The 13905-nt window shown below is 43.1% G+C and overlaps 1 protein-coding gene across 1 annotated transcript in view; it reads left to right on the top strand.

Moving 5' to 3' along the window:
* The window catches only part of LOXHD1 (lipoxygenase homology PLAT domains 1), a gene marked incomplete at both ends in the record, with an annotated part of 152507 nt that overhangs the window by 81295 nt on the left and 57307 nt on the right, over positions 1 to 13905 (top strand). Inside the window, 5 exons of the mRNA XM_082498034.1 lie at positions 1106 to 1210; positions 1928 to 2056; positions 2802 to 2966; positions 7342 to 7523; positions 10442 to 10558. Coding sequence (XP_082354160.1) covers positions 1106 to 1210; positions 1928 to 2056; positions 2802 to 2966; positions 7342 to 7523; positions 10442 to 10558 — 698 coding nt within the window. The remainder of the gene's footprint in view (positions 1 to 1105; positions 1211 to 1927; positions 2057 to 2801; positions 2967 to 7341; positions 7524 to 10441; positions 10559 to 13905) is intronic.

Below are 13905 nucleotides of genomic sequence, written 5' to 3'. Positions count from 1 at the left end.
AGGTGATTTAATCATCTCGCGAGATTGGGCCCAAAGTGAGAAAGCTAGGAAGATGGATAACATGTTCAGTCATCATCTCTCAACTGAAATGCACGTTTGTTGCTAATATCTAAGGCACAAATCCCAGCCATTTCACGTCATGGACATGAATGGTTGAACATTTCAGCATGAAACTGAGCAGAGAGCAAACATGACCAGAGAGAGGGAAGAGATCTAAATTTCTCTCACTTTCCATCTTGCTGCTTGTGTCCGTTGCCCTCTGAAATAACTTTGTCTCTTTTGTACATAATTTTGCATGGTAACCACAGAGCAATGACACACTCCCAGGTCTGATGCTGAAAGGTGCCGAGTGCCCCGCATTGGCTTCACTGCCAGTGAAAGGTCTTAAACCCCCCCTCAGATGCCTTTGAATACATTAATAATTTCCACAAATTGTATAGCCAACAAATTTCCACAAACTTCAGTTCAGGAGGTCCTTCTGGCTGAGCAGCATGTTGGAAATGTGTCTAACTATGGAAAAAAGGTGCCGGTTTGGAAATTTTGAGTAAGTTTTTGCAACGCAGTGAAGGCTATATTAGACTTTTCCACAATTTTTACCAAGTTTACTGCGCTTGCTAGATGGTGGTGCCATAGAAACCTCCCTAATGACGCTATTGTGAAGGGCGTGTTCATGAATATGAATTGTATATGTCAATGTGCACATACTTTCTGGTATGTGTTATACGCACATACATTATTTGGTGCTATTAGAATAAAGGGAGTGGGGGGTGCTGTGTTGTTTTTTTGTTTTTTTTTTTAATGAAATAGTAGTTGCAGATTGGAAGAGCCTTACAGATTCCCAGGAAGCAAATGGGAAGGCTTGAGCACATTTCTTATCTGTAGATATGCAGAGAATGTACTGAATGACTGGAGCAGTAGAAGGATCTGCAACCAGATAGCCCAGCTCACCCCAGGAGCTACCACAGCATACAACAGGAATTAGAGATTACAGCATGGCTGTAATTAGTCAAAATAAAACCCAAACCAGACACACATGTGCAATGAAAAGTAGAGTGAATTCCTGCTCAGACTTCACACTCTTAAATTGAGATATTTTATCTGACAGCTAAATCAACAACATACACTGTGAAAGTGAAAACCGGGGACAAGAAGAATGCTGGGACAGATGCCAACGTCTTCATCACTCTTTATGGAAGTAAAGACGATACAGGTATGGCTTCACGTGATAGAACAGGACAGCACCTGGATACCTGAAAAGACAGGTCGCAGTTTCCTTTCCTTCCCTCAATACCCATTCCTCACTCCTTTTCGGTACAACTTCACATCCTCGCAGTCTCCCCATGCATCGTGCTGACTGGGAGCATACCACCAGCTGCTGTAAATCACTGTCGAACTTTGCGATGCTGATTTGCACCAGCTGCTGATCTAAAGGTTTTAATTTCAATTATAGAAACAGTGCAGTTGACTTGGACTACATTACTGAGTAGTGAATGCGGTGAATGATTTGCTTTCCTCAGCAATGAATCAGCATGCTCCCGAAACCCAGCTCTCCTCTGCCTCTTTGAGTGGCCCAGAAGTATTTAATCAGCTGATGAGCAAATCCTCTTGGAAGCAGCTGAGCTGTGCGTGCTGTGACTTGGATGCCTGTGAGAGGGAACTGATGGGTTGGACCAATTTCTTTAGCCGTGGACACAGCATAACAATGGCATCGTCCCTGTGGCACTGCCAGAGGATCACTCAAGAAAGGATTTCTGTATATTTTGGGTGTTGATGCAGATTTGGGTTCAGAGGGAGGGAGGGACAAAGCTCAGGTCTTGAGATGAAAAGCCATTTTTTACGTTTTAACCACTTCGCCTGTCCCACTGTTGACATTCCCAGAGGATTTGTTTCACATGCTGAACAATGTCCCTTTGCATTGCCACAACAGGGATAGTCAGCCTAAAGGCCTCAAAGATTAACAAGAACAAATTTGAGCGTGGGAAGGTAGATGAGTTTACAGTGGAGTCTGTGGACATTGGAGACCTGAAAAAAATCAAGATAGGCCATGACAATAAAGGTAAGATAATCTGCTTTGAAATGTAGTATTTCTAGTGCATTAGGCACATTGCTGCATAAAATAACCTGCCTCCAAGACCCCAGATGTAATTTACCTTTTGGTGACAGATCCTTGCTGTCATTTTGGCTGTTGCTGCTCCTGTCTTTGCTGCAAATACCATTCTCATGGCTGTGGCAATAAAAGCACAGTGGTGGCAACTTGCAGGTAGCTTTGCCACCTCTCTCTCTGTAAGAGAGTTCAGTTTTGCAGCCTCATCTTTAGAGAGATTTCTCATACATTGCCAAACCTCCTATTTTTTCTTGTCACACATGGGACCGATAGACTTGTCTCATTTCTTTATCAATATTTTTGTTTTATTGATCATCAAGTCTTGGCTGCTTTTTGGACATGACTGTGTCTCTACTACAAACAAGGGAAGCAGTGGAAGGACACATGGATTCCTTCCCCAGAGGGCACCACAGAACATGTTTGTTGATAACTGTTTTATGACAAAGGCAAATTAATCCAAGTAATGGAGTAATTAGCACTTCCACATGCACATCTTTAACCTGGCACTTATGGAAATGTAAAGCACATTAGCTCAAACCTGAACAATCACTTGCAATGATCTTTATGGTATCTAATCTGCTTTTCCATTGGCAAAACAGAGGATGATTTATTTCTCAGAGGTCTGGAATGCAATGATTCTTTTGCTATTGCCTGTAAAGGCTTTGTGAGTTATTCACTGTTATCTCTCCAACCACAGGTAATTCAACTGGCTGGTTTCTGGAATGGGTGGAGATTGATGCCCCATCACTGGGACAGTGCCTCAAGTTCCCTTGTGGCCGTTGGCTGGATAAATCGGAGGACGATGGAGCCATTGAGAGAATTATCTTCCCTGCAGAACTGCAGACAACAGAGTATATCCCATGTGAGCATAATGCCATTTCCCCAGGATACACCCATCACAACAGAAGATAAAATCTCACTAGCTCATGCAGCTTTATAGGCTTGGCCTCTCCCTTGAATTGGCTTTGGAAAACTTATGAAAACATCACATGCCAGCTATTCTAATTACTACAAGAAGGTTCCTCTGGATGCTCTAGAGTAATGTTTCCTGTATTTGCCAAATCAAATAGTCACTAGAAGCCATGTGGCTGTGTACAATTGTCTTTTTGCTCCCTGTCATCTCCAAGTCCTCAGCCCTTTCCAAGATATCTTCCCTCTCTCCAGTTTACCTTTGATCTTGCTCCATTCTAATGTTGCTGTTTCTGTTGTCAAAGACACTTTGGTCTTACTTCCAAGCCTTGGTTCCCTCAGTGACTTCAGCATTACACACCCCTCTGTTGCTGAAAGATCCTCTTCAAGAGTTTCTTCAGTGTGGTGCTTTTCTGAAAGTGTCGCACCAGTCTGCCTCTTTTAGCATTCTCCAATTTTTCCTTACTCTTCACTTCATTCACTCTATCTAAACAGTTGGGGTAAATCGAATGTCTTTTGGGAGCTCCTTCTGAGTACTAAGCTTATAATTTTAAAGTCTACTATGGCACCTCAAGCTCTTCTCTTCAGGCAATTTCTTTTCCTGTCTCCAGAATATCAAGAATCACATAACATGGCTTTCTTGAAATAAATGACTGGAAACATTACTTTGCTTATTTTGTGGCCCTCTCTTTCCCTTTTGACTTGTGCATCCTTGACAGTGTGCAGGGAACTCACAGCCCTGGGACTGTATCTGCCTTGTCCCTCCTTGATCTGCTTCATTTCAAATTGTCGACAAATATTTCCTGGCCCACCTTCACGGGACTATAAAGAATGACTTTTCACTTCATTACGTTGGATGCCACAATGATGAGGGATGAGGTCTGGAACCTGAGAGTTGATTTACATCCCGTGCCCTGCCAGGTGCTTCCTAGGTCACTGTGAACAAGTGGTAAGTTGTTCACACCAAACCTGTCTCCTATCTCATTGCATTCCTCAGTGTATAGATCGACGATACCAAAAGCCTTACCTCCTGCAGTTCCTTATTTAGACATCAAAAGTTAGAGCTGCCCAGTCTCTCTTATTCTTCCTCAGTTTCCTCCTTCATAAGTAGTTGTGAGAATAACCACACTGAAGACTATCAGCTGCTTTGGCTCCTTCTTTTTTACAGTTCACACTGTGGTTCATGTTGAAGGTCTCCTTCACACTGGCTGGCATACCCTCCAAAGTCCAGATCCTCATATCCTGCAGTCTATAAGCTAAAATAATCTTTCATCTCTGAGGATCTGCCAACGGTGTCATCTCTTTGTGCCTCCCCCATGCTTTGACCAAGCTATTTTTTATTTCTCATGTCTGCCTTTCTTTACCTAAGCTGTCTGGAGCAGAAGAATGGATACTCTTTGCTCCCTTCCTCACTTTTGTGAGTCAACTGGAAGACATAATAGTCATAGAATCATAGAATGGTTTAGGTTGGAAAGGACCTTGAAGATCATCGAGTTCCAACCCCCCTGCCATAGGCAGGGACACCTCCCACCAGCCCAGGTTGCCCAAGGCCACGTCCAGCCTGGCCTTCAACACCTCCAGGGATGGGGCCTCAACAACCTCTCTGGGCAACCCGTTCCAGTGCCTCACCACCCTCACAGTGAAAAACCTCTTCCTAATGTTCAATCTGAACCTGCCCTCTTCCGGTTTAAAGCCATTCCCCCTCGTCCTATCACTACATGCCCTAGTGAAAAGTCCTTCCCCAGCTCTCCTGTAGGCCCCCTTTAGGGACTGGAAGGCCGCAATAAGATCTCCCCGGAGCCTTCTCTTCTCCAGGCTGAACAGCCCCAACTCCTTCAGCCTCTCCTCACGGGAGAGGTGCTCCAGCCCTCGGATCATCAGTCTTTGTGTCTCTAAAAATAAATTGGTATATAGATACAGCTAATACGTTCATAGAAGTGAATATAACCCAGAGGCCTTGTACGTGCTTCTCATCAGGTTTTTCCATGTTATCCCACTCGATATATATTTTGATGCAGATGTTGACTATATAATTTATTAACGTGCCTGTATATTACAATGATGTAAGAGTTCTGGCATACGGTGCCTTGGAGTACATAATTCGTGTAGACCTGATTTTTGTCAGCAGTCCACCTTCAGCCTTAGAAAATAGCCAGGCCTCTCTGGTGGAAAGGTTGTAGCAGGCTCAGTGTCGGCTTAGGCTGTTTCACCATTTAAACCATTCCCACTGCTCTATTTACTCCGTTCTGGCTTCCTAACTACTAACCTGGGGGGTTCAGTTTGCCAGAGGTAACTAAAACGGCCTGATTTGTTTTATGATGACTTGTGCCAGAATTGTTTTGCGCCGAACAAACGATGAAAACATGTCATCGGCTGTCCAATTAAAATCATCCCTGTGGGGATACAACTTCAAAAGTGCCACGTACATGAAACGGGCATCTGACAGCTGAAAGTTGTGCTGCTAGTGACCTTGTTATGGTGCCGCCTTGCTGATTCAGTTCTAAGCTGACGTTAATATTCAAGCAACAAGAGCAAGTGCCATGGAGTTCAGCAGAAAAGATAATTTTTAATTCATAATGTGTAACGTGATTGTTGGTCTCCAGGATTTCCCCCCTCCTCTCTTACATACTGGAGAAACTATTCTAGCTTATTTGCAGCACAGCAGAGCAGATTTCATTGGACTGGGCAGAAAGAATATTAAGTACCTCCAGGCTGACTCTCTGCAGAAGAGAACTTCTTCATCTCTGTTCTCCTGAGAACCGTATTTAGAGAGCCTGGGTTTTTAATGAATGATCAGTCTCCCATACGCATAATCAGAGTTACTCCAGATACGGTGCCAGAAACCTTCTCTCTACCCTAACAGAGATGCTGAATCTGAAATATAGCACAAAGTGCTGCAATGTAAATAGCAAAGATGACTGAAGTCGCTGCAGTGTAGGAGGATGCAGATGACAAGCAGCTGAGAAGATTGTAGCGAGGGATGGGAAGCGGTGGAAGCTGGGTGGGTGGTGTAGGGGAGAGGGATGGCCAGGAGTGGATCCTGATCCTGGTGACACCACTGGGTGTTGAAGGCTGTGCTTATGTGTAGCGACATGGACTACAGGTATTGTGCCTGCTTATGGCAGGAGAAGTCCCTGCAGCTAATGGGGGGGTGCCCAAGACTTACCGGGTATTTTTCATTTATAGATTTCAGAAAGCATATAGAGGAGATTAGGACGGGATTCAGTTCACCAAATGGCACACCCGAATTTACATGTCCTCATGACAGTGCGGTGTCTGAATTCCCATTGTCACCGATAAATGTTTGGTCATTCACAGAGGGTGGATTTCGAGTGTGATTCAGCTAACCCCGAGGAATATGCCTGCATTTGCTTGTCTGACTCTTTCTTCAAGCTGCATTGACTTTAGTGATTATGTCTGAAGATGTACACACCTATTTGACATGCAGACACCTGAACATAAGTTTCTTACTCTGTGCGCTAAACACCATCTCACCTTGGAAACTGAGGATATTCAGCAAAACTGTAGCAGAGCCAGGAACAGACCACAGTCTTATTCCTGGGTCAGTCTTATTCCTAAGCAAGTCTGAGTCATGTTCCAGCAGGACTCAGGACTGAGCAGCTGTGAAGATAGAAAAGAACAAAAGGAGGCGTCAGATTTTGGGGTCATGGGACATGCTGGAGAAACCAAGGGAACAGAATAAAAACGTATTTTGGGGTTTGGTCCTTACTGTTCTGCATTCACCATTGATCCTGTTTGCCTTGGTGTTACAGAGAAGGTGGTACTAAGAGAAAACTAGAACAGAGTGGACAGCAGAGGGTTTTATTTCTTTTCTTTATGACTGATTTTTGTCATTTGTCTAGTAATGAAAGTGTTGGGAGATTTTTTATCAATAAGGCCATCTTGAATATTTATATACTGTCTCCAGTTAGCTTAACATCGTCCATCTGCCTAGTTGCTCAAAATTTTGCAAATTCATGTTTTGCTTTAAGACTTGAGTTGTTGAACTAAACCCTGTTTCAATAACTTTAGATGGCAGGTATAAATACATGGAGCGCTTTCTGATTGTGTGATTAACTCCAAAATCTCAATAAACAAACATGCATCGAGGTCAATTGGTCTCTTAGGGTTAAATACAATTCCTCTGGATTCTCATAGTACTGGCCAGGTTGATAACTAAATGACCACAAGCGTGTGATCCCTGACCTCTTTAGCTGCTGAGTTTTCTAATCCAGATTTTGTTTCATTAAAGTTTTCTTAGGAGCATTGGTATGCTGCTTACTAACTTCTGTCGGTTTGTTTCAATTTTCTGCCATTTTCTGAATCAGTTGTTCCTTATGAGATCACGGTCTATACCAGTGATATCTTTGGAGCTGGAACGGATGCAGATGTCTTCATTGTTCTCTATGGAAGTGATGGGATCTGCACTCAGCAGAAATCCCTGTGCCTCAACAAGAGAGAGCAAAGGATGTATTTTGAAAGGAACTCGGTGAATCAGTTCATTGTGGAGGTAAGATCAAAGACGCTCGCTGTCATCTTAGGTTGCCCTAAAGGGATTAAGAAAAGAAAATGGAGTGAAGTGGGAACTTTTCCTCTTTTAGAGAAAGGTATTCAGCTCTTCTACTTGAAGAATGTGGATTCAAAACTCTGTTCTGCAACAGACTTACTGTGCACAGGATCAGATCTTTTCTCACTGACCTCCAGTTAACAGCAACTCAAAGGTATCAACGTACAGTGACCCAGTGGCCCAGGTTAAGCCTCGTAAAGGCTAGTGCAATTTTATCAGGGAGCTGAGATGTACCAATACAGGGATGTGGAGGTTTGCCCTTCCAGGCAAAGTTGAGAGCCACTTTGGAAGGTCTTTATGTGTTCCATTTCCTCGACCATACTTGGTACAGAGAGGGTATCAGTCTCCATGCATGCCGGATCTAATATGCATACCTCTCCTTATCACTCATGTTTGCTTGCATACTTGCTTTCTCTTGCAGTCTGCAATACTTTGAAAGGTAACAGGGAAAAAAATGCTTGCAGTATCACTGAAAGTAGTTACCTTGTGTTTAAGGTCCCTTTGCATCATTTCATGTTCCTGTTTCAGCAGATCATGTTGAAGGGTCTGGTCCATGGTGCTCGCTACTTACGTAGCACTTCATTTGGGGTGGATAGTCTCTTCATTTATTCTAACTCTATGGCAACCGAAGCATCACGCTCTCTTTCTCTATATCCTCAGACAGAGAGACCATTACTTCTCTGCCGACTCTATGATTTTTGAATACCCGAGGCTAACTTTTTGAAATATCTTAGCAAGTATTTCCTGAAGCGTTTGCACAACTGTATGCAAATAGCAAACCAGTGCACATCACTAAGTGAGCTCATTTACATCTGCAGTATTAAAAAAATCCTATTTATAATATATTCTTATTGCTGAGAAGTTGTGAAAGGCAAAAATATATAGGTAGTCCTGCTCTGGCCTAATCTTTTGGTAAAGCTTCATGTCCTCACCTTCCCTCCCTGGTTCCAATATCAACACTGCCTTTGTAGAGGACTGCACAACTTCTCTGTGTTTTGAGTTTCGGTTTTTTTTTTTTTGTAAAATAATTGAAGGCAAATCTTAAACCAAACCTTTTAACAAGTTAAAATGCTCCCAGCCTACATTGTTGTTATATGGCATGAATCATGAAATAAATCCCCACCATGATTCCTTAAAAACAAAGAATAAGATTTATTTTGGTGGAGTTTCCACACAATTTTTCATAATAGAGGTTGCATTAATCCATAAGTATAAATTTTAAACTAAGAGTTATTTTTGTTTCTGTATTCCACAAGATTTATTTTAGGTTTGGTAGAATCTGAAACATCAGTACCTTTCTTAGAGGAAGTGAGTAAAAATGCAGTTTGTTCTCCAGATTTACAACATCATATTAAAGTGTCTCCAAACTTCATTCTCTCTTCATCAGTTCCTCTTGCTGCAGGATACGGGAATGAAGTAAAATACATTCTTCTTTTACCTACTTATGTAGAGCCATAATTTGGAGTTCAACAGACCTTAAAAACAATTTGGGCATCTCAGGAGTCACCAACTGAGAATTTCCCATTTGTTTTAGTGTTTTTAACTGCCCCCACCATTTTGTATGTTACAAAAGAGGCAAAAAAGGTTAGAGACTGGTCTCAGCTATGCTCCCAAGTGATGATTTGCTGGAGATGCCTTCAGCAGGGTAAAGACCACTTCTTCTTTAACAGGGATCTTCACTGGTGAAGTGACAATTTATTGCTATGTATTGATTAAAAGCCTCATTGAAAGATGAGTATTTGGACAGGACAAAAGAGGAGAAAATAAGTTTCCCCTAGTGTATATTTGTGTGCGTGCATGAGTTTTAGAAAAGCGTTTGGATCATTTAATTATTTTGCAATGATGGTTATGCTGTCTAAAGTCAGGGCAGGGCTGGTGAAGTCAAACCCCTTTTGTTCGGAGCATGAACTCCTTGAATAGTGCAGCCAGTCTTACTGAGTTGAGGAGTCTTCTGAAATGATGGATGTCTTTGCTTCAGTATGGGGCAATTCTGTCAGCTGGGAAGAGGAGGGAGTTGTCTCCAGCGGTGCAAATTGAGATGTTCAGTTTCCTCATGCTTCCAAGAAAAAAAAAGACTCCAAGTCCCTGTGGACAGAAAGACAGCTCAGCGTGCTTCTCCTGTGTGCAATGGGGCTTTGCAGCCAGCCTTGTTTTTTTAAAGGCCAACTATACAAAAGCTTCCCCTGAAATAACCAAAAGTTATTACTTAGGAGCAAATATCATTTTTCCTGTTCAAAACTTTGGAAGGGACGTGACTTAAGAGTAATGAACTGGTAACAACTTACTTAAGTAGTAAGGTGAGGCATAAAAAACCAGCAGTGACTTCATAAAATAACGATCCTGTTGACTTGCTCAGAACAGCATTGGGATCCTGTGGTGGAATAGGACAGAAATAATATAAAATGCCAGACTGTTAATATTGTATTTTGACCTCAAATCCATTCTTCCAGTGTTATAAGTGTCCACATAAGTGTTTAAAGTGGAAAGGGATATCAAAAGAACAATTTAAGATGCAGTAGCATTGCAATTGCTAAAAAATTACCTTCATTCCCACTCATACAGAGAAGCCTGAGATGCAGGGTTGCTGCTGTGCAACCAAACCTGTCTCATACAGTGGGTAATTTGTGTAGAGCAAGTTTCTCTCCATTTTTGGAAAAGAAGTTCAGGGAAAGCCTTAAGTTAAAATGCAAGTTAGGGTGTAATTGGCATCAACACTCATATTCTCTCCTCTGGGACTTCATACAGACTGGAAAAATAGGAAATAAGCTAAAGAAGTAGTGTCTCAAAAGTCACCTGTTGTTCATGCCATAATCTTTTTCCCTTTTTTTTTTTTTTTTATTTTATTTTCTTTTTTTCTTTAGCTGGAGGATGTTGGTGACATTATTGAAAAGATTCGCATAGGACACAAGGGTGGAGGTCTGAACTCGGGATGGCATTTGGACCGTGTGGCGATTCGGAGACTCTTGCCAAATGGAAAGGTATGCTGTGACTCCCAGCACTCTGCAGTATGTTTCCGTTAGCAGCCTCTTCCATTTCCCAAAGCACGTCTTCTGTATACAAAGCGTGATTAACAGTGAAAAACGACTCCCTAAAGAGCAATGCACACTAATGAACTTGCTAGAGCTTGGGGATCTGGGGACAGCAAACATGTATTCCCATGTTTTATTCTTCAAATGTTGATTATAAGACTCTGCAATCATTGGGGTTTTTTTAGAAATGCTGTTCTTATTGTACCTTTTGACTAGAATAGAGTTATTTCCTCCTGGCAGTGGATGATAGTAAAGCAGTGATGTTGCTCCTCAGTGGTTTGGAGGTCTTTGCTACTCTTTATCTTTTGCATGAAGGAGCAATCTGCCTGCTGGTTTTGGAGGCAACGTTATAATGACTTGCTTGCTGGAGCGATAGGGGAAATTCCTGAGTTTTTACTCATTTCTGTGCACATACAGCTGAAGAGTTACAGGGCTGAGCAGATGTCCCCGTGCTGCACTACACCACTGTTGCTGGACATCCCAGAGTGCCCAAGGCTAACTTAGAAAATGGTGGGTTTGGATGACATGAGGCCAAAGCTCCTTATTTTCCTTTGTAGTTTTGTTTTGAACAATCACAGGGAAGGAAGTGGGAAGTGGGTGTAGCATTTTGAAATAAAAAAGGATTGTTGCTAAGCATGGAGAAGAAATATTTTCATCAGTCCCTTAATTCTGGAAGAATAAATGTAGGGAGCCAGTACAATTAAGACAAGTAAAATGCCTGTCAATGCAAGTTCCTGAATCACTCATATGAAAAACATCAAGCTAATTCCTAAGACTTCTGGTTGCTCATGTCAACAGGATTAAGGCAAAAGCGGCCAGATCGGTCATCTTCATAGAACCACAGAATCATAGAGTGGTTTGGGTTGGAAGGGACCTTAAAAGTCATCCAGTTCCACCCCCCTGTCCTGGCAGGGACACCTCCCACCAGACCAGGTTGCTCCAAGCCCCGTCCAACCTGGCCTTGAACACCTCCAGGGATGGGGCAGCCACAGCTTCTCTGGGCGACCTGCGCCAGGGGCTCACCGCCCTCACAGGAAAGAATTTTGTCCTGATATCTAATCCAAATCTCCCCTCTTCCAGTTTAAAGCCATTACCCCTCATCCTGTCACCACATGCCCTTGTAAAAAGTCCTTCTCGTCATCTGACCGTGTCTGCATAAGAACTGTTCCTCAGCCCTGCATTGGATGCTGGCTGTAGGAACAGGAATGATTCTGGCTGCAGGGAAGTTCAGAAGAAAATCATCTCTTCAGGACCAGTTCAGGATTGGAGTAGTAGCTGTGTTTGGGAACACTGGGGCTCTCTCCTCTGTCTTGTCCTTTCTCCCCTTATTCTGAAGGAATGTCGGCTTTCATCTCCACCTCAATGCTCAGCTCTGCCCCCTCCTGAAATGACTTCTAGTGTCAAGTATTGGTGTAAACATGGCTTGCTCAGTCGTGGTGAACCTACTTCTCATCTTGTTTCCTCTTTCAAAATTTCCAGGATATATTTTACTCTCTTTGTCTCACGATCAACTCAAAGGTCTCTCTTGAACCTTCCTCATCATGCTCAAGCCTGTATCCTCCTGTACAAGCTTCTTTACAAGCCAATACCCTTTGATTCTCATGATCACCTTTTTGCCAGTCTGTTATTATCAGACCCTCTATCTGTGTGTTAACTAACCCTTGCCTTGTACAGCTGCTTTAGGTTAATGAATAAGGTGATATATTTTTTTGGAGATATTGTTATCAGTCATAGGCTAGGGAAGGTGAAGAGGGGGACGTGCAAAGGTGTGGAAACCAAGGGAAAAGAGATTCCTGCCTGCCTCTTTCCACTCCTACCCTTGACTGAGCACTTTGGGAAGCTCCCAAGAGCTCCACATTGGGTGCTCTTCCATTAGCCCAGAAAGGATCTCGGGGCTGCACAGCTCTGCAGTCATTAGAGCAGCTTCGAAGGACAGACAGTGAGAAACCCGGGAAGGTGGAGGAAGGGAGGAAAACTGTGAACAACTTAAAAATGGAGAGATTTACAATTCTGCTGATCTTTTGATTATGGCATGGGAAAAAAGAAGAAAGCAGAACACTGTATGATGCCGTTGATCAGCCGCAGGATATTATGACCTGCCACAGGATAGCAATATGCTGCCAACGCTTCTAAAAGCTGAGCTACCTGATTAGACTGCTAAGATGTGTCTAGATGTATCTGTAATGCTGCAAAAGAAAAATGAGGTCAGTAACTTTTCAGATTAAATTGAAAGCACTTGGGTAGGAAACTAGGATTGTTGCATGCCAATATATCTGATAATTATATTTCATTTGTTACAACTCGGAGAAGGGCAAAGCGCTGACTTTTAGCACACTATCATATCCCTCTTCTAGCTTAGGGCCAGACTCAGACTCTGATGAAACAAACTCTCTTCGGAGCTGCAAGAGGATTTTACCGCGGGTAACATAAAACAGTGCACTCTGCGTCACTTAAATATTAATGCAATCACTAACAAGGAAACTCCAATAAAAACTGTGGCAATGACACGGTGATTAACAATAATGATACAATTAACTCTTGCGGTAACTGCACATTATGCCCCACTGTGCAGGCACTCAAGTCCCTAGACATCCTATTACCAAATAAACAGCGTTTATATCAATGGCACGTACAGCCAACATTATGAATGTTTAGGAGCAGTTAAAAGCTTCAACGAGAGACATGATTGAAGTGGGAACTCTGCTGGGAGGAGAGAGTTTCAGCTCTGCAGCATCGTTCTGGAGAGCCCTCTCTCCTCAGACTGTAGGTGGGGAGATAAGCGCTGTTCGTCGGCGCAGCGTGCGATGAGATAATACGGGTTCTGCGGTCAGACAGCCAGTGCCGAAGCGAGGAGGCAGAAGTAGTGGTGTGTCCGGTCGTTAGGTGCTGTATTTGGCTTGTACAGCACAAATAACACTTGAAAGTAAAATACTTGAAATCATCTAAAGTGCTGCCGGTTTTGTTTGACACACTGTTTTGTACGAGTCATGCTCCAAACCGCCTGATGGAGTTAAACATTGCAAGGCTGGGGTTCAACAGCAGCACTGCAGGGAGCGGCAGAGAGGAGGACAATTGGTGTTCTGTTGAGAGCAGGAGGTTTGGGCTGTGTGGGTTCAAAGGGTGGTTCTGCTGCGGACCCCAGACCCTCGATCACACAAGCCCCTCAGAGGTGTTCAGCTCCTGCAGATCAGCTTGTCTGGCATCGGTGCGTGGTGGTACGGTGACCTGTTCAGTCCAGGTTAGCCGCGACCTCTGATGTTGGCTGCACAACCTATTCCTCCCCGGGGATGGTGTCA

This window comes from Vanellus vanellus, assembly GCF_965231255.1.
Source record: "Vanellus vanellus genome assembly, chromosome: Z".
Lineage (NCBI taxonomy): Eukaryota > Metazoa > Chordata > Aves > Charadriiformes > Charadriidae > Vanellus > Vanellus vanellus.
Note: the sequence above shows the minus strand (reverse complement) of the source record. Positions and strands in the feature narration are given on the sequence as shown.